Raw genomic sequence first — 19,455 nt, 5'->3', positions numbered from 1 at the left:
CTAAACGACATAAAAAATACTTACAAATAAAGAAAACATCCAAGTGCAAACATTCTACTACTGACCAAAGGCAACTCTGACAAGTAGCGAAGCTTAAAGTCCTTTCAAGCTCTGAGAAATCATTCTCATCATTTGCATGATTTCAATCATTTTGCGATACACAATACATTTTTTTTTCTCATTCTTTTTAACTTAGTGCAATATGGGTCCATGTTTAAATGGAGGTCACTGAACTAAACATGAATACTTCTAACTTGCGGATGCACAGGATGCTAAAGATATGCAGGCTGTCCGATAACGTTATCCTAAATTCATGATCCTTGTTAGCTGGAAAGGCTCCTTGTGTGAAATCCAGTCACATGTTAACAATCAAGTGTGAGTTCATCTCAGCATTTTACTTGCATGAAGAACCTTTAAACAGCAGAAGTGCTGATCTGGGAACAGTTTCTAAGAGAATGCACTTATAAGACCAGTCTAGGCCCGGTCTAGACCCAGCCCCCCCAAAAACACTAGTTCCAAGGCCTATTGGGGGTCTAGGCCACTGTTTACTAAATCCATCTTCCATATTTTTGCTTCAAGGATCAGTTCTTCAAAGAATACTAATGTCAAAGTGCTAATCTTATAAAAAACGAATGAATTTGAATTGCAACCACCTAGAATGATGCAAACTGAATGATGCTAATTGTGGCTACTAACTTCATTCATTGATAGCCACATTAGCAACTAATACCACGTTATTCCTTTAAAACTAAACTGCATGTTATTAATGTTTAGAAAGAAACAATCAGCAAATTAAATGACGCTGTACTGTGTCCAAAGGTGTCTTCTGAAATGAAGGTATTAAAAGTGAGTTTGTGCTGCAGTAACAGCCTCTACTCTGAACATTGCTGTGAGGATTTTATTGAGCATTAGTGAGGTCAGGTACTGATTTTGGTTGATCCCTCGAACTCATCTCAAAGGTATTGGATGGAGCTCCATCACTCCAGAGAACAGTTCCACTGCTCCGCAGCCCAATGCTGGGGGGCTTTATACCCCTCTAGCCCACGCTTGGCATTGGGCATGGTGACCTTCGGCTCATGTAGCTGCACTAGAGCATCCATTCTATTGGTCAGTGCTTTTCTACGGCAATAATACAAGCTGTTGTAGTTGAACACCTGCATCAGTGGGTGCAGAAGAGCTGCCTGGATACTTTTGGACACAGTGTCAATTTTGTTTAGTCCAGCTGTTCCTTTGAAGATACAGTGCCTGTTACTAAATTGTCACTGTCAGAACAAAACCTCAGATTTCCAAAATGGTAACTTTACAGGAAAAGGAAAAAAAAATGTATCATTAATATAGATTAAGATTTTTAGAAAATAATTTTAGACTGTTTCTGTTGGTCCATTTGTCATGAAATTTTCCCATGTAAAGTGCAACTGCAGGCTTTCAAGACATCTCTAGGCCTGTCAAGATCCTCAAATTTAAGTTGATGATTATTTGCTTTATAATCAAATCTGAAAAACTGTCTTTTTTCGTTCAGTGCAATTATTAAAGTACAATTCTAAAATGGCCAAGTTGTCTTTAATTCATTATCTTACTGTCAATACTTGCTAGCTAACAACTGACTGCTCAAGCTTGACCATTACTCACTGCTGCCCTCTAAAGGTGTTAAAACATTACTTCTAACAAAAGTTAGTTGATTTTATAAGACCCATGGTGTGTCTCAATAAATGCGTTTACTGATTTCTTTTATTTACATGCATTTGCTTCGTTCCTCCTGAGGAAAATGCACCCAGGTCATAGTCGCTTGTCATGTATACATAATTGTGACAACTATGGAAAGTAATTGCGATTAGTTCATGACTGCGATCAGGGAATGATGTAATAGTTGAGACAAAATTAATTATGTCCAAAAAGCGATTAAAATGGAGATGCACGGCTTTGTCCTGACAGCAACAAAATATTGCTAAATACGCCAACCACCACTAAGAAACAGGTAAATGAAATGACGCTAACTGTGGCTCCTAACTTACATTGACTGTTAGACAAATCAAGCTGCAGTGGTTTTGAAGAACTGACCCCTAAACAGCCAGGCTGCTGTGCCTTGTTGGAGTGAACCAAATCAATGGCATTGTTACTATTATTACTATAATAATAATAATTATTATTATTATTATTATTAGACCAAAAACACCTTTAACACCATGTGTACATGTACTTGAATGTGACATGAACAAGAACATTTTCCTCAAGGAAAAAAACAAACAAACAAACAAAAAAAAACACTTTGGGCCATTTTTTGTGGACTGGATTACACCGTCGATGGTGTATCTCCATTGAAAATCATTTTTAGTCTATCTTAGCTGATGTCTGGGGGGAAAAACCTTTACGGAAAGTACACAAAATAAAACATTACCTGAGGAGAGAAAGATGCCATGACGACACAAGAGCGCCAAAGCCTCTTTACATAAAAAAAAAAACATAAGGAAATAAATAAATCCATAAATACATTTTCATGGATAGACTCTGGTATCTAGCCCAGAAAAAAGAAAACAAACTTTTTTTTATAGGATTATTGGTGACAATTAAGTGCCAAACAACTCATAACTGATCTGAGCCAGTATGGCAGGCCACACCTTTCTATCCATGATGTTAATGTAGTAAATGGTTTACTAACTCAGTGGTTCCCAAAGCAATGCACAATTTCCCCAATCGAAAACGTGATGAGTTGAACAAAAACAAAACAAAGCGCGCACGGCCCCAAAGACCGAGACCGGAAACCACTGCGCCAAGTGCTAGTTATGATTGTACAAATCGGTCAAACCTGCGTTCAACACTACGTTCATATGTTTTTCCAAGACACAATTACATGTGAAATCATGTTTTTTTTGTTTTTTTGTTTTTTTTAAACAACAGAAATTAAGCTAATTAAATTCAGCCAGACTAGTTTAACTGTATTTGATTATGAGCTTATCTGTTAGCGTGTGTGATCTTGTCGTGTAGCACTGTAGCGGGCGACGAGAGGAGAAAAGGGAAAAAAAAAGAAAGAAACAAAGAAAACCGCTCAGGAAAGTAAACGAAGCACAAAACGAAAGAAAGCAGCATCAAGAAATGTACGAAATAGAAAAATAAATATCGGTCCGGTAACAGAGTCTTAAAAGGAGCCACAAGTAAGATCGAGTCTGCCGTGCTGTTGATAATAGTGATTGTGTGTTGGAATTTGTTTGTTAGCTTATTAATTATTAACCCTTTTTGTGTCTGTGTGATCAGCATTTCCTGACAGTGTTAAGCTAGTTTGTCTTTGGGAAGATCAGAACAAGAAACAAGATCTTTCACTGTTAAATTTGATATTTTCGACTGACGTATGAAGATCTTACAAAGATCATTTAATAAAATACAAAATAAACCATAAAAATAAATAAAAATCTTACATGTGGCTCCTCTTAGTGCTGCTTTTATTTGGATTACACAAGAAAAATATTAAATTTTTGACACATAACTTCACATAAAGTTTTCTTGGTAACTGTCACTTTGACGTTGATTACGACGCGAGAACGCCGCGCCGTAAAACCTCCGACCCGTAGCGTGGTGTGATTGGATCGTGACTCCGAAGCCGCTGGGCGTGGCATCTCTTCTTCTGCTCCGATTGGCTGTGCTCCGTCTCCGGGGTGAAGCTGCGGTTCTCCGTGCCTGTCCTTAGCCGAGTTCTGATTGGAGGGGAGGTGGTGGGGGCGGGGCTTGCATCTACAGAGCTGATAGGAGGAGAGTGGGTGAAGCCCCGCCCCTCCGTCTGCTCATGTTCTTCTCCCGCAGTCTTTTCGCTTCGTTTCGGAATCCGGAAGCTTCCCCAGTTTTTGATGTGCTGCGCTGACGTACCGTTGGCCAACAGCTTTCCCTGACTGGAACTCATCCTCCTTTGAGAACCATTATACCTGGACTGCGCTGTAACGGGACAACTTTCAGCTCTGGATTCTTTGCCATCAACCTCCACCTCCCCCTCTGTCACACTGTTCTGATCCACAACATGTGTCTCCTCCATCACCTTTGATCCAGACTTATGTTTCTCTCTGGCTGGCAGCTGTACCCACACCATGCTCTTCCTCTTCCTCCTTCGCTCCTCTAGAGGGCGCCCTGCTTCATTCCTTACATTTTCACCGCGCCCCCCTCTGGTCCCCGAGTACATTGCTGTAGCTGGGTCTGCTTTGCTCCCCTGCACCCGTCCAGTACCACCACAGCCAGCGTCCAGGACCCCCTCTGGGCTGGACAGCTTCCCCAGAATCGAAGACTCCGCCCCGGCCACTTTGGCTGGCTCCTCCTCCTCGTCGTGACCTCGTTTGGAGGCTCCGTGACGCAGAACACCCTTTCTCTGCGAGTGTTCGGTGGCGCTGTTCTGAGCTGCATGGCCTCTCAGAGGCTGCGGAGACGTGGACGCAGCCCGGAAGTAGAACATCGCCTCCTCTAATCGCCTGGTGGAAGATATACCTGAAATGCAAATAAAGAGAGAGAGATGAATAGAAAAATGTCATAATTCATTTTTACGTCACCATTTTTCAACCTCTCTTTATCCCTTAGAATTAAACAGGCTGTTTTTGTTACTGTGCCTTTAAGAAAGATATATGTAAATGAGTTCCGTTCTGGTTGGCTGGTCTATATTGTGCCTCATTCAAAAGACAGTCAGAGCTGAAACATGCCTTATAACTTTAGAGTGAGTGGGCGGAGCTAAACCACTGTATGCTGTATAGGTGGATATATGTAAATGAGTTGGTTCTGGTGACATGACAGTAACAGTGAACTTAAAATTAGCTGTTTTTGCAGCAAAGCTTGCATATAAGTACTGGGAAGTAAATGGTATATTTTGAAACTTATTTAAAAAATATTTACATATAACTTCACTCCTTTATTTAAAGAAGGAACATTTTCAATGATAGGGACCTTTAATAGCAGGAATATTTTGCTCACAGCAGCAGATCAAGACGAAAAGACTCAACTAAACCACAAAATAATAAATAAAAATAAAGTATTTATTTTGTTAGCTGGCTAATGTTACATTAGCAAACTCTTTACAAAACAGTCCTAAAAATAGCCCTCCTGGTGCTCTTAGCGTTCATGTAATAGTGTTTGATCACTTGCAAGTGTAAAAAATTTGCTTAACTGTGTTTCTCTCTGGTAGTTTCTCAATGACGTTGGCTTCAACTGCAAGTGTTAGCAAAGACAGAGAAGAATTTCCAGCTCAAATAAACAAACATGGTGTTATTGCAGCCATTAAATATTACAACTTTTCTCGTTTTCCTAAAATGACGACTAAATTAATGTGTCTGCTTTCCTTCGTTATTCATATTATAGTGTTCCCTGATCATCCTTTTGAATCACACTGTTCCATGTGGGTTACAACAGTGGTTCCCAACCCAGTCCTCTGGGCTCCCCAGACAGTCCACATTTTTGCTCCAACACAAATCACAATACATGGAGATGAAGTGAAAATGTGGCACGTCCAGAGAGCCCTGAGGATCGGGGTGGGAACCAATGGGTTACAATATTGCGATGCATCTGACTGTAGCATCTCTGCTTGTGCAGCAGGGGGCTCACCAGAGAGTCTGCCCTGCTCCAGCAGCCTGACGTGGTGATGAAATATCTGCTCCTGCACTCGACACACGGACCGCTTGATCTTCTCCCGACGGGTCACCATGTAGGTCAGGTTCCGCACCTGTGTCCACACACACACAACCAACTTTTACACAGTCTCCATCATGCATTTTAAAGACAGAGTGATAAAATACGCTAAAATGGAATACAGCAGTCCTATACGGCTTATATTCCTGAAGATCTGCATTTCTTTTGAGTTCAGAACTACTAACGTAACCAATGTCCAGGCACAGACAGGTCTGGAAACTGAACTCGGACTGCTGCACTACTGAACCAATGAGTTGGACCAGATGTGTTACCAGAATTCAGAAATAAAACAGAGATCAGGATTGGGTAACACTGCTCGGATGTGATCAAGGACCAGCCTGAAGACGGATGTACTGATGTGGTACAGTACTAAAGAGGACATGCAACATTTTCCTTAACTGGCACTCAGCTTACCTTTCCATTCTTGGTTTAAACAATAACCTTGCAGACGTAGAATCTCAATGAGCAGCATCCTGAAGCTAAATAATGGTTCTTTTTCCAACAAAAACTTTTCAAACAATATTTTCTATTAAGCTCCATCCACAGCTTTTAAAGAGAGGCAATACAGTAATGGTACTGTATAAATAGATGTGTTTAGAAGCTGCAGAATGCTGTAAAGAAAGACTGTAAAATCCCAAAAATGTACAAACATTTTTGAGCTAAACCATCAGCAGATCTAAATAATATCTGGCCAACAGTGGTCCTGTGGTCAGGAAATTGACCAATGATGAAAGGTTCAGAGGGGGGCAGAGACATTGTGTAGAAAAAGATGGGCTACAGTCTGTAGTTGTACACTGGTATACTGGTCCTATAAGGTAGGTATTTCTAATAAAGTGGCCAATGAGTGGAAGTACAAGTAGGTGTTTCTAATGAAGTGGCGAGTGTGTGGAAGTAAAAGGTAGGTGCTCGTAATAAAGTGGCCAGTGAGTGGTAGTGCAAGGAAGGGGTTTCTATTAAATTGATCAAGTGAAAGGAAGTACAAGGTAGGGGTTTCTACTAAATTGGTCAGAAGCCCAGGGCTTCTAATACAGTGGACAGGCACTATTCCCTTTTTCTAAAGCCTTAGTCTGACAAACAATCAGCTGTGAACCAGCCAAGACGTATTTGGTGCCTGAAGGTTTCTTCTTTTTCATATGGGAGCCCAAGGCTAAGGCAGCTTGCTAGTACTAGAAGTTTATGTATACCTACTAACATCACATATACTGCATGCCTAAACCATAACACATTTATCTTGCATTGTAATCTCAAACACACTTGCTTAATATACGAAATAGCATCCAAGCTCCTGTGTTCTGCACTGTGCTGTTTATTTGAATTTTAAAAATCCCGCAGCAGAGACTGGGTGGCTTTATCCACCACTCTTACTGCCCTGAACTCTCACTGGTTCCTCCTGCCTGTGCCTACGATGAGGGTGCCCTAGCTTCTTGGGCGGGGCTTCCACTGGAACAGCCAATCCCTTTGATTCAGGACAATGATTTGAGCAAAAGGGCGTGGCCTGTGAGGTACCTACCCTCTCCAGGTCTTGCCGCAGGTGTGTGAAGAGGCGGAGCCTGCGGAGAAGCACTTCCTGTTCTCGACGCGCCAAGCTTTCCTCTTCCTCTCTCTTGGGTGTGATGAGTGGCTGGTTGAAGTTCGCCTTCCGCTTCAGCTTCCAGTACTGGAACAGGAAGTCTACCGTCTCCAGCGGCAACCGCAAGTGCTTGGCAACATCATCGGGAGTGACGAAGCGGTAGAACTCGTCCTCCAGCTGCTGGACGCGGAGCTTTCTCTCGCTGAGGTGTGTTCCGCGCGGGTCAGCGTGACAAACAGCATCCGCACCTCTCCCCCTCCCCGCCATCCCTCCGTCCTCTTTCGCTCCTCCGTAGCTGTCGGACCAGTCCATGCCCGAGTGCGTGGGGCAGAAGGATTTAAACTTGACCTCGTCGTCGTCCGTCAGGATGGTGTTCATCTTCAGACCGAACTGCAGGCCGCAAGTCACGTGGAATGCAATGCGGCAACTTTTAGCAGAACACTGAGGGAAGAACAAAAGAGAAAAGAAAGGGACAGGGATGAAAGGAAAGGAGGAAAGGAGGAAAGCAGGATATTGAAACAGAAAAGAGAAGCAACAGTCAAAATAATAAATATGCAATAAATATGAAATATGCAAAAGTGGAAAAACTTTTTTTGTGTTTTACAGTGAATTTGTTCTGTATTGTATAGTTCAAATACTGTGATACATTATTTGGTAACAATTTACTTAACTCTGCACAATAAAACTAACAAAACCATGCCATGTCAATGTTAAACAGCAGGGCTCAAGTAAACACTATTATTATTATTATAGCATTACTGTTATGTATTTACCTGGATACAGGCTCCAGTCTTCTCTTTACACAGACAGCAGATCAGAGCCCATCTGTTATTGGGGATCTGAGACACACTTGTGATGGGCTCCATCTTCTCTGGGTTACCTATGCTCACCTGGAGAAAGCGAGAGAGAGCGAGAGAGCGAGAGACCTTTAAGTGTGACGGTATTATATTGCACTGTGTATTGTGCTGTACTGTGGTGTATATGTATTGTACTCTACTCACTTTTCTATTCTAACATGAACTGTGTACCATGTATTATATTGTACTACACTGTCTTATGTTTCAATATAGTGCTGATACCTCTGGAATCCACAGGGCACAGCTCACGTGGACCCACTTGCTGCCACTGCGGGTGGGCTTCATGGCTCCACCTTTCTTCGGGCACAGCTGGCATTTAGGGGAGATGCCCAGCGCACATGTCCGACACAGCCAGCTGCCCTCAGGGACCTTCAGGATGCCGTAACATGCCTGCAGGAGAGACACAGAATAAACCAAACATATACATTGGGGTTATTGCATGGATTAGTGTGGGTTTGTTGTACGTCCACACCCAATGCCTTATATTGTCACAATCTAAAGCATTTTGTATTCTCTCCAGTCTTTATACAATTTGTGCCCATATCTCTTTTCAAGCAAAAACAACTAGAATTATACACAAAGCATGATGGAGAATGACTAACAGTTAAGAGCTGCTGCTGTTAGGATTGGGGCTCCCATGGTCTATTACACTAGTAATAGTACAATTATTTGATGATTCATCAAGTAATCATATACAACCAATTTATAGCACACATTCATTTATACTTCACATAAATGAAAGTTATCACTACAGAGAAATCCTATTAATGTTGAATCCCTCTTTCACTGATGCACACTAACAGCTCTCTCTTGTGGAGAATATGTTAAACACGGCTTTATAATGACCAGCGGATACCCTGCTTATAATTTAAACTTAGTAATCATTCAGGCAGCTGATCAAGAATGTAAATTTTAATTATTTTTAAATCAAGAAATCAATTTAAATTAACCGTGGCAGCACTAGATTAGGTAAGAGCTTTTATTCTCCCTATGCCATTGGTAACTGTGAAATAGACCGCCTAATATGGGCATGAAGTCTGGGCAATATGACAATATTTATTATCATGATAATGTCACAATTTTTTGAGCATATTGTGGATATCATCAGTATTTAACATATATGTTTGATCATAGAGAGAGTATAGGTTGTATATTTAATTTTAGTGTGGAACAGTTTGTGAAATGTTAAATAGTTTTAATAGTATTCTTTAAAACATGGCACTACTTATCAGATGACAGAAAAAATATATATATTTTGATATATATTTTAGTTTTGAAGTTTTGTGATGTTACATTTTTGCAATATTGCCCACCTCTACAACAGAACGAAGCACAATGTCAGAGGACTACATCTCATTACATGGCTTGAACAGTATAGGTCAAAATGGACCAAACAAAAAAATCCATGAGTTTTATTTATCAACACAAATTGTGATTCAGTATTTTTAACGAATTTTCATGGACTGATTACACTCTGGAAAACTTCAGGTCCCACACAAGCACACACGCACACACACCCTTAGCCAATAATGAGAGACCGCCCTGGCACGGAGTCTCTGACTCTCACTCACCTGATGCACACATATGTTGCATTTGTCACAGAACACCATCTCGTTGCCGTCCTCGCCATCAGGTGACTGACAGACGTCGCACACCACGTCCTCGTCATACTCGATCCCGAGCCCCTCCTCTGTCTCCATGGCGTGATTCATGTTGTCGTAGCAAAAGCGCTCAAACTCCTCCATGACCCTCTCCATGGTGTTCTCGTCCAGCAGCTGCATACCTGAGAACACACACCTGACCTTTAACACAGCTGCATCTTTCTCTTCAACATAACACACATACATCATATAAAAGCTGAAATTGACATTTTCAGAAATAAAACACCAATTTGCAAATCAATATTTAAAATTTAGATAACATGCCAGTCCTGCACAACTGCATATAATTATATTATTAAATTATTATATATTTTCAAATGTGTTCAGAATGATGAACAAAGCTGTTTCTAAAATGAGAAAGACGAGATTAATATTCAGAATTACGTTCCGCCCCCTATTTTACATTTAATACCTTTTGTTGCCCCCAAAATTAGCTAAACTTGCAATACTAAATAAAACACAAAATAACAATTTAATCTACAACTTAATATTTTATTAAACATACTAACAGAAGTTATTAATGTGTTAACATATGAATTAATATTAATTAATTCCAAACGGTACAGTATTAGGGATAGGGCTGAACACTTTAGGAATATCTAACTGTGATTTTCTTTGGCGGATATTGTGATTATGATTTAAATTGCAATTGTTTTCTACATATTGAGGTATGGGCCTTTTTTGGGCTAAGAAGACCAGCGTATACTTTTTCTGGCTTAAGGCCTGAAAGCTTAACACAATATCTAAGTCAAATAACAACAGCCTGCCAGTTAACTGTGGTTGTGATGTCACAGCACATGGATGTTTGGTTGCTTCTGATTAGTCAAATTAATCTAAAAACTGCTCACTAGCCCCATGTTATTAGATTATTAAATTACATTATTTCCTTTATTTAAAACTTGCAACATAGCAATGTTGTTGATAGCAGACTATAAAATCACAAAAGAAAATTTCAACTTGGGATTTCGATATAAAAAGATTAATTTTCAGCCCTAAATAGGGATGTAATAATACAATGCAATACAGTGTGTTTTTGTTTGACAGTGTATTACATTGTACTGTTGTATTGTGATTAACATGTTAGCTTGTGGCTAGCATGTTACTTGGCTGACATTGAATGCTTTAATAAGCTGAAAATGGAAACAGTAACTTGACACCACACCACCGTATTATGTGAAATTCTGAATTTTTTGAGTTTTTGTTTTGCTGAAGTAATGAATGTCACAAATCTCTCACCCATAGCACTGAACTCTTTGTTAGCCACTTCCAGCCAGGCTACATCTGCCTCGTTCAGATCGTAACGGCATGTTCCCTCTGAAAGCGCCCCGATACCCACGTAGCCCAGAGCAGATGCCTCCGCGCCCCACGAGCGAATCAGCTTCTTCGGTCTGGTGAACAACAAGGAGGAGGGCTTTTCCGCCACCATGCTACGAGAGAGGAGAAACCATTCATCGATCTGGAAATTCAGCACTTCTATTTCGAAATTTATGCCGAGGCAAAGTTTATCACTGTTTAATCCAGTTTTAGCCATTACATCCATTAATGGTGTTTTAGCCATCTAGTTACAGTGTAAACATCACGTCCGGAATAAAAGCAGTAAAATGAGACTAAAGTGGATAAGAAGTCGCTGAAAACGGAGAAAAGTACATCAGACAACTAAAAGCAGTAGTAGACAAGTTTAATCTATGTTTATAGATACCAGTGAGTCATACAGCACCAGGTTAATTGGTGGGGACACATATTTTAATCCCTTGTTATTTGGGATAACAGGGAAAACAGTCTAAGCTTGATTTTCACCAAACTATCACTTGACAGTGGGCGTACCGGACGGTGGGTTTGGGAATGGAGTGCGGGCTCACAGGAACCTGAACACCCTTCTCCCACTCCTGCCTCCAGGGGTCCGAGAGAACATAATATTCCTCCGGATTCAGCTGGTATGAGTCATGAAGCTTCATCGCTGTGATAAGATCCGTCCTGAACACCTGTGTGCGGGACGGAGAGAGATAAGCAAAAATTACACTTGTCCAACTGACCACCCACACAGCGAAACGTTATGCTAAACTAGCAGTTATGTACCATGTGTTCGAACATTAATTTGCCTTTTAAAATGTGTGAACATGCTATGACGAATCGATCATTTCTCTAAAGCATTTTTTTCTGTGCTTTCATTAGTCTGCCTGCTGAGTCCTTGTAAAAGGGGTACGCTGCCCAAAATTATTCTCCAGTATTGCACCAATTCACAGCATGAAAAAGTCTGTTCTTGCTCAAATCTATCTATAAAATGCAACCCAATGAAGAACTGAACATCACTGGTCACTGTTGACTATTTTTTAACCAGTGTTACATGTTACATCCTTCATAACTCAACTTTCTTCTAGCTAATAAGCCAAATGGCTCCTTCAAATTCAGACCTTTCCAGAAAAGTCACACTAAAACTGCATATAAAGAATGTGTTACTTTTATGCCTTCACCTGAGCTTCCCATGCTTGTGTTTAAGCTAAAATTGGCATTAAATGTGACAATATACAACACTGCTAGCTGGGTGCTAACAACACCACAAATCCCCATAGGGATGGTAGCAGAGGTTAGCTTTATGCCAGCAGCTAACTGGTAATTCAATACTTCTTATAAAGCGAATGGCAAAGTTTCTGCAGTAAACACTAATGTTACGACAAACAACTGGCAGATATTAATTATTATATCTGTATCTGGTTTCAAGCATAAACAAACCAAGGAGTTCTTGAAATGACTATTATCTCATGCTTCATTCTACATTCTGTTGCTCTTGTTCTCTCCTGCTGTTCTAAAATAGTAGAACCAAAGTGGAGAAAGTCCATTTTTTTCATCTCTACATGTGGCAGCTATTTGTCCAGGTTTTAGAGCACCATCCACTTCATGAGTTATGAAAATTCAATATTACTCCTCATGCTTTGCTGTACTTAAGCCACATCTTTTAAATTTCTGAGGAATAAGATTTTGCTACAGTAAGGCGCTCTGGATAAGGGCATCCGCTAAATATATGTTAATGTTACAGTAAAAATATGTGTGAATTATTACAAGATCACACTTAATCACATGCCTTGAATGCAACAGCTCTAAAAAGTTCAGTAACAGTTCAGCAAATTCCTAAAATGAGTACAAAATAATCTTATTGGATGATGGAGCGTGAGGGGGACGGTACCTCAGAGGGTCTCTTCCCATCTCGTCTCCTGTGAGAGTTTGACATCTGAGACCACGACGTGCAGTTACCTAGACAACAGAACAAGAGAGAGAGAGAGATGAGTGAATACCGCTCAACCAGGCAGATGACAGACAGAGCAGTTTTAATGTACAGCTGAAGAAAAGCTAAAGTCCCCAAAACTGAATTAAAACCAGGAGGAAACAGTTCGCATTTTTCAAACGAGATCTTTCAGAACTTTTATAGCCTGTTAGCAATAGCAAATTCACATTTAAAGGAAAAATCCCAAAACAATTACTTGTAGGTTGTTTTGGGTCCCCAGTTAGAAAAAGGCTGATGAGCATGAACTTTTAAAAACTTGGTAAAGTACAATTTAAAAACTTTGTACAATTAAAACAAACTGATCATCATTAATTCAAGCAAAGCCGTTTTCTCATGGTGGCCCTGTGGACAATCCAGCACTCTTCACCCTGTCCAGATTATAGGTCCTCCTCCAGTGCACCTGTTTCACCTCATTAAAGCGATAGTTTGGTGAAAAATCAAATGCGCAGTTTTTCGCTCCTTTACTCTGAATGCAATCAGCCGAGACACAATTGGTGTCCTAAGTTCACTTTGTTAATTTTTCTAGTGAAAAGCTGAAGCTTCTACAGGAATTTTATACTTGCCTGTGTGCTTTTTTGGCACTCTATGACAGACTATTACCCACAAAATTGGATGAAATGCAGCCCTCAAGACAGCTTCTACTGTTTGTAGCTACAAACAACATACGTTTGTGCAGTTGCCACGATGCTAACTGGCAACAACTGTGAGCCTAAAGGTCAGCTTTCAGTGGGAGACTCCGTGTAAGGCATGTTCCAACAAAGTTGACTCAGTTCTAGAGTTTGAAATAAGTATGATCTGGAGAGTCAGTAAGCTGTGGAGTGGGGGAACCCCAGGACTGGACTTGAGAAGGTTAACCTTAAATGGCCCACATCATGGACATTTTCTGCAGATTATTGTTGAAATAAGATTTTATGAACATTGCTAAAGCTTCAGAACACTCTATTCACTCCTCATGTGGTCCATTAATGGTAATTCAGCTGGAAGTTTTGAATGAACTGTTTTTGTGATGTCACAAACACATTTACATACAGTCTTGTGAAAATGTTAGCAAACCGTCTTCCACTAAAACCACTACAGAACATTAATATAAATAAACATAAATACAGTAAAAACTAGCAAGAAGTTTTTGTTTTCAAAGTAGTACGACACACGTTTGGTTCCTGACCTCTCAGCACGCACCAGCCTTCACTGGGTTTGCTCAAAACAGCACCTGATTTAATTTAAAGAAACGAAAGCAATAGCAGGTTCTCATGACAAGACGTTTGGAAAGGGTTTAGCTAATGTGTTTACAGACATAAAATCACTATTTTGTATATTAATATTGTATGTATTCATGTTTATTTCTGGGTAAAGACTTACTATCAATAAATATTTTACATATAATTTTCTTAGAATTTCCCCACAGCAGTTTAGCTCCGCCCATTCATGCTGAAGTTCTAAGGAGTGTTTCAGTCTGGATGCTTATTAAAATAAGGCGCAACACAATACAATACATTATACCTGTATAATGTATAAGGGATGGAGACAAGTATTGTTAAAATTGTATACCACAAAAAATTAAAATAAAACCCAAGAAAAATGTAGAATATCAGCCCTTTAGCAGGCTTCAGAAGTACCGATCAGTAAAATTAACACAGCTATAGTTAACTATATTCACTGGCTGATCAATGACTCATTCACAGCTCTCCTAATCATAGTGACCCTGACTTCTACCCTGACCTGTGACAACCTCTGTGAACCTCCAGAACCGCTGCCTGAGCCTCCTCTCCACCTGTGAGTTTCTCTCCGCCTCCTGTGCACACCTGGCCTGCGACTGTCCTGAACGTAAACATGTGGGTTTGAAAAGCTGCACTACACCAGGCAGGCTGCTCTGTTCTCCTCACTTGATTACGAGAGGAAGAATGAAAGAAAGAGAGGAGCGAGAGAAGGGCAGACAGAGAATGAAAGACGAAAGCAAAACCTGAAAAAGTGCTTACTTCCATTATCAGAGTCCTCGCTGGTGCTGGGCACTCGGTTTCGCTTCATGGTCAGCACCCCCGCGGTCTCCCGACGCCTCACCAATCTGCACACAGCAGTTTCATTTTAAACCCAAACACAATGCACAGATGGTCTCGGACATTAGCTAATGGCCACGACCGCCGTGTGTCTCCCATCAAGCTGCTCATAACACAGCTGACCGATACCAGCATGAGGAGCTTCAACAGACTCAACCAGCAGCATGATAAACATCTGTTCATGTGTAAATACTGCTAGCTCAGAAATAAACACACTCATAAATATTAGAAGTTGATAATTGCTATAATAATAATAATAATAATAATAATAATAATACATGTAGACATTAATTTCTGAGCACATCCTGAATACTGTCAGTAATTAAATGGCTGGTATCATTTAAAACCAAATTTTCCTCCCTTTTTTTTTTTAAATAAAATTTTTATGTAAACATTGCTAAAGCATACTGTACACTCTCCAGTCCATATATGGAAATTAAGCTGCAAAATCATTTAAATTAAATACATTTTTTGTGTGATGTCAGACATTCACTTATTCAGCCTACAACAGTTTAGCTCCACCCATTCACACTGAAGTTATATGGAGTGTTTCAGCCCTGCTTTCTGAATAAGGCACTGAATAGCCAGTCAGCTCTGCTGTATTTACATATGTCCTGTCTTAAAGGGACAGTAACAAAAACAGCCTGTTTGAGTTTAATAGATACAGAGAGGCTGGAAAATGTTCCAAGTTTTAACATTAAACATAGTAACTGTATCAACTTATCAAACATCAGAAAAACTTTGTGATGCACATTGTGTGCTGAAAAATGCTTTTAAGTGTTGTGATGTTATGTTTGCCATATCTCCAATCTCTACATAATAACCATAAATAACAACTATTATTCTATAATCATTATAGCTGCTGCTATTTTTAGTATCACAGAACAGCAGTAATAACATAGTAGAGGTGGGCGATATGGCAAAAAAAAAAATCACAATACTTCAAGGCAAAATCCAATTTTATACAATATAACATGTAATCCAATAATAAACATACAGCTATAACTAATTGTTATTATTATTTTATTTATAACTGTGCTGCACTAAATCTAATTAAACAGGACTAATTATGCTCACATTGTAACAAAACATTCAGTTAGTCTGTGTTCATTCTGTACTGACGATATCCATGATATGCTCTGAAAAACACACTGTGACAAATTATCACAATAATGGTAAATTATTGTCATATAGACCACCCCTACAACACAGCACCAACAAAATAATAATACCACTACTAAAAATAATCAGCCTACATGTCTTTAAGCTCAAAGACACATCGTGTTTGGTCCAGTAATATCACTGAAAGATCTAAAACACTTCTGTTGTGTCATCAGTAACCTTACACGTCACAATGACTTCACGCGACAATTCCGATTGGGTCACGTGAGCTCAGTTCGGGGGCAGGGGTCCGGATGACGCAACAAACCTCTAGAATTATCACTGTGATTTAGCAGGTGTTTCGTTATTGGGGTAAACAGTACAAAACAAACCAAGCAAAACAAAAAAAACAAGCAAACAGACTTGTTGTGCGTTTACAAATACAATGTTTACAAGTCAATGCAGATATTAATGCTATTCTTACCACAAGAGTATTCAGTGTTAAAACTACACTTTTAAAATGACTTTTAGTTAAAAAATGAATTTTGGAATTTTTTAAATAAATTTGTACATGTTCTCAAAAATTATCATTTTATTACAATTTTTTAAGTTAAAAATGAAGTTTGGATTTTTTTTAATTGTTTGATTTTTTGTTTCACTAATTAATTTTTCTTACAGAGTAGGCAGTGTTAAATGTACATTTTTATTATTTTTTTAAATGATAAAAAAATAAAAAACTTGGAAACATACATTTTAAAATTATTTTAAAATTTTATCACAATTTTTATTTTTATCACAGAGTATGCAGTGTTACAACGTAAATGCCTGCTATATTTATTTTACTTAAAAAAAACTTTTTGGATTTTTATTTTTTATTAACTATTTTTATTTTAAATGTGTATCTTTATCACGGAGTACGCAGTGTTAAAACTTACATTTTTATTGCAATTATTTTTAGTCACAAAAAAAACAAAGAAATAAAGCGAACTTCTCTTCAGGAATGAAGTGTTAAACCTGAAGGAAAAAGCGACAAATGCTAAAAACAGAAACCCGCTCTTTCTCAGTGTCTCTCTCCCCCGCCTCGCTCTCTCACACACAGGCCACGCCCCCTTCCAGCCCCTCTTTACACGGCATAGCTGTCCATTCCAGTGCCTGTCCAAAAATGAGAAACTCCGCTAATTCTCAAATTTAATCATTTTTCATAACATTTGCAACAAACTGCGGAGCGGATTTATAGTCAGTTTGTAAAACCGATCGACTTTAACGGCGCAACTTTAACCCGAAGGTGAATAAAACATGCCGTTCTCCTTAAACTTGCCTGCAGCTGTTTGGAGCTGCTGGTAAACAACATGTATTTAAAAAGTGAGATGATCAATATTAAAATAAATATAGTTCCATCTCGGGCTTCTGATCATCTGAATGGCTCCTGTGATGGGAGTAAGTTTACTGTAACGTTACATAGAGAAGTCACAATATTTAAACACCAAACTAGCACGAACTGCACTCTAATGCTGCATAAACAGAGTCAAGAGGAATAAAATGCTATTTTTTTTAGATTTATTCATGTTAGTGCTGCGTGCTAAAGAAAAGTTTGAAGCAGGCAAATAATGCAAAAAAGGAAAAAAAGGCTGAGGCTGAAGTTGGCTTCCTATTCGAATTTTCCCGTTCCACCTTAAATGGTGCAGCACTTGCAGTCTGGAGGCTGAGGCGTCAGAACGTAAGTGCTGCAGCATTTAAGGTGGAACGGGAAAATTCGAACAAGAAGCTGGCGATTAACAAGCTGACTTCAATACATGTTTAGATGCAGATATCGCCCCAAAATCGTGCAGTTCAGGGGGATTTGAGTCTAAAACCCTCGGCCGGGTCAGAAGAGGGTGATATTTCTTCATGTATTTGCCCCCCTGAACTTAATCTTTTGGCGCCATTTTAATGACGTACTACATTTCCAGCCCCGGCCCGTCTCGCTTCGGCTAAAAAAGCTTAAAGGTTAAAAAAATAACCCCCCCGAGAGCGAAAGCTTGGAGCCCGGTGGACGCTCCGCTGCTCCGGCGGCGTCACAAACGGCGAACATAACGCTATGAAACGCGGTTTATTTGGTACCTACATGGCCGAGGCGCTGCAGGTCCTGCGTTGGCGTTTTCTATGTGGCTATGGCCAATGGAGCTGCTTACAGTTTGAGTTCGGGCGGCACGGTAGCAGATTGTCGCCTCCCCACCCCGCACACACTCGAAAAACACACACACACACGAGTTACGTACGTATGTGCTGTGTCGCTTCCCTGCATTACCTCGAGCTGCCACCCGAGGGCGCCAAAGGGTCATCTGCAGTATTAGTCATTTGTGAAAATAAAAACAAAACTGTTATCTATACGACTTTTTTGTTTTGTTGTATCTTATCACAAAGTAGTCTGGCTGCTGGATCTTAATTAGGAGAGAAAACAACAGTGGGGAAAAACAATGGATGCCTTAAAAAGTGCCATGTCGTTCCTGCTTGCATCACCCCACGCTGCCACCGGAGGGAGACAAAAACAACAGTAATTTTATTCGTTTTAAGATAATGAATATAATATACGCTACACAATCATTTTTCCCATTCTGTCGTGTTACTACAAAATACCCGTGCTGCTTCATGATTATATATCTTATTTAAGAAAAGAAAACATACACAGAAAAAAACTGGGTGCCTTAAAGCGTGTTATGCTAGTGGTGCTTGCATTACCCCTTGTTGCCACCAGAGGGAGACAGAAATAGCAGTAAAATTTATACTATAATATAATACACACTGCAAGATCATTTTTCCATTCTGTTGTCTTATTGCAACAAATCCACTCCGCTCCAGGAATATATATGTCAATTGGGAGAAAAGATAAACTTAGGTGGCCTAAAACCTGTAATATCAGTGCTGCATGCTGCATTACCTTAATGAAAAAAATAAATAAAACAAAGCTGCTCTCTATAGGACTATTTTTTGTAGTCGTGCTACCTTCCAATTATATATCTTAATTAAGAGAGAAAACAACAGTGGGGGAGAAACAGTGAGTGCGTTTAAAAGCGTTACGTTGCTGCAGCTTGCATCACCCCGCGCTGCCACCAGAGGGCACCAAGGCATAAAGCAATTGTAACTTGTTTTAAAATACATATACTAAATGTTACATAATCATGTTTTTTTCATTGTGTTATCTTTTTACAAAATAGTCAGGATTATATATCTCAGCTGGGACTTTTTGTGCTTAAAAACGTGTTATGTCGGTTTTGCACCACCCTACACTGCCACCCGAGGGCAC

At 39.7% G+C, this 19,455-nt stretch overlaps 1 protein-coding gene across 2 annotated transcripts; it reads right to left on the bottom strand.

Moving 5' to 3' along the window:
- Positions 1-133: 133 nt before the first annotated feature.
- Positions 134-18,424, bottom strand: jade1 (jade family PHD finger 1). 2 transcript variants are annotated; one of them, XM_036593215.1, is made up of 12 exons: positions 18,277-18,424; positions 14,994-15,079; positions 12,919-12,986; positions 11,562-11,719; positions 10,974-11,164; positions 9,648-9,859; positions 8,299-8,466; positions 7,993-8,109; positions 7,160-7,660; positions 5,566-5,683; positions 5,132-5,172; positions 4,062-4,461 (listed from the first exon to the last, which is right to left on the bottom strand). In XM_036593215.1, the coding sequence occupies exons 2-12, from the start codon at positions 15,040-15,042 to the stop codon at positions 4,438-4,440; spliced, it is 1,647 nt and encodes a 548-aa protein (XP_036449108.1). In that variant the 5' UTR covers positions 15,043-15,079; positions 18,277-18,424; the 3' UTR covers positions 4,062-4,437. The 2 variants fall into 2 exon arrangements, with proteins under 2 accessions (XP_036449106.1, XP_036449108.1); XM_036593213.1 differs by lacking the exon at positions 5,132-5,172 and having other exon boundaries at positions 134-4,461; positions 18,277-18,417.
- Between the last annotated feature and the right edge of the window lie 1,031 nt (positions 18,425-19,455).

This window comes from Colossoma macropomum, unplaced genomic scaffold (genome assembly GCF_904425465.1).
Source record: "Colossoma macropomum unplaced genomic scaffold, Colossoma_macropomum, whole genome shotgun sequence".
NCBI lineage: Eukaryota > Metazoa > Chordata > Actinopteri > Characiformes > Serrasalmidae > Colossoma > Colossoma macropomum.
The sequence above is the reverse complement of the archived record's forward strand: the minus strand, read 5'-3'. Positions and strand labels throughout refer to the sequence as shown.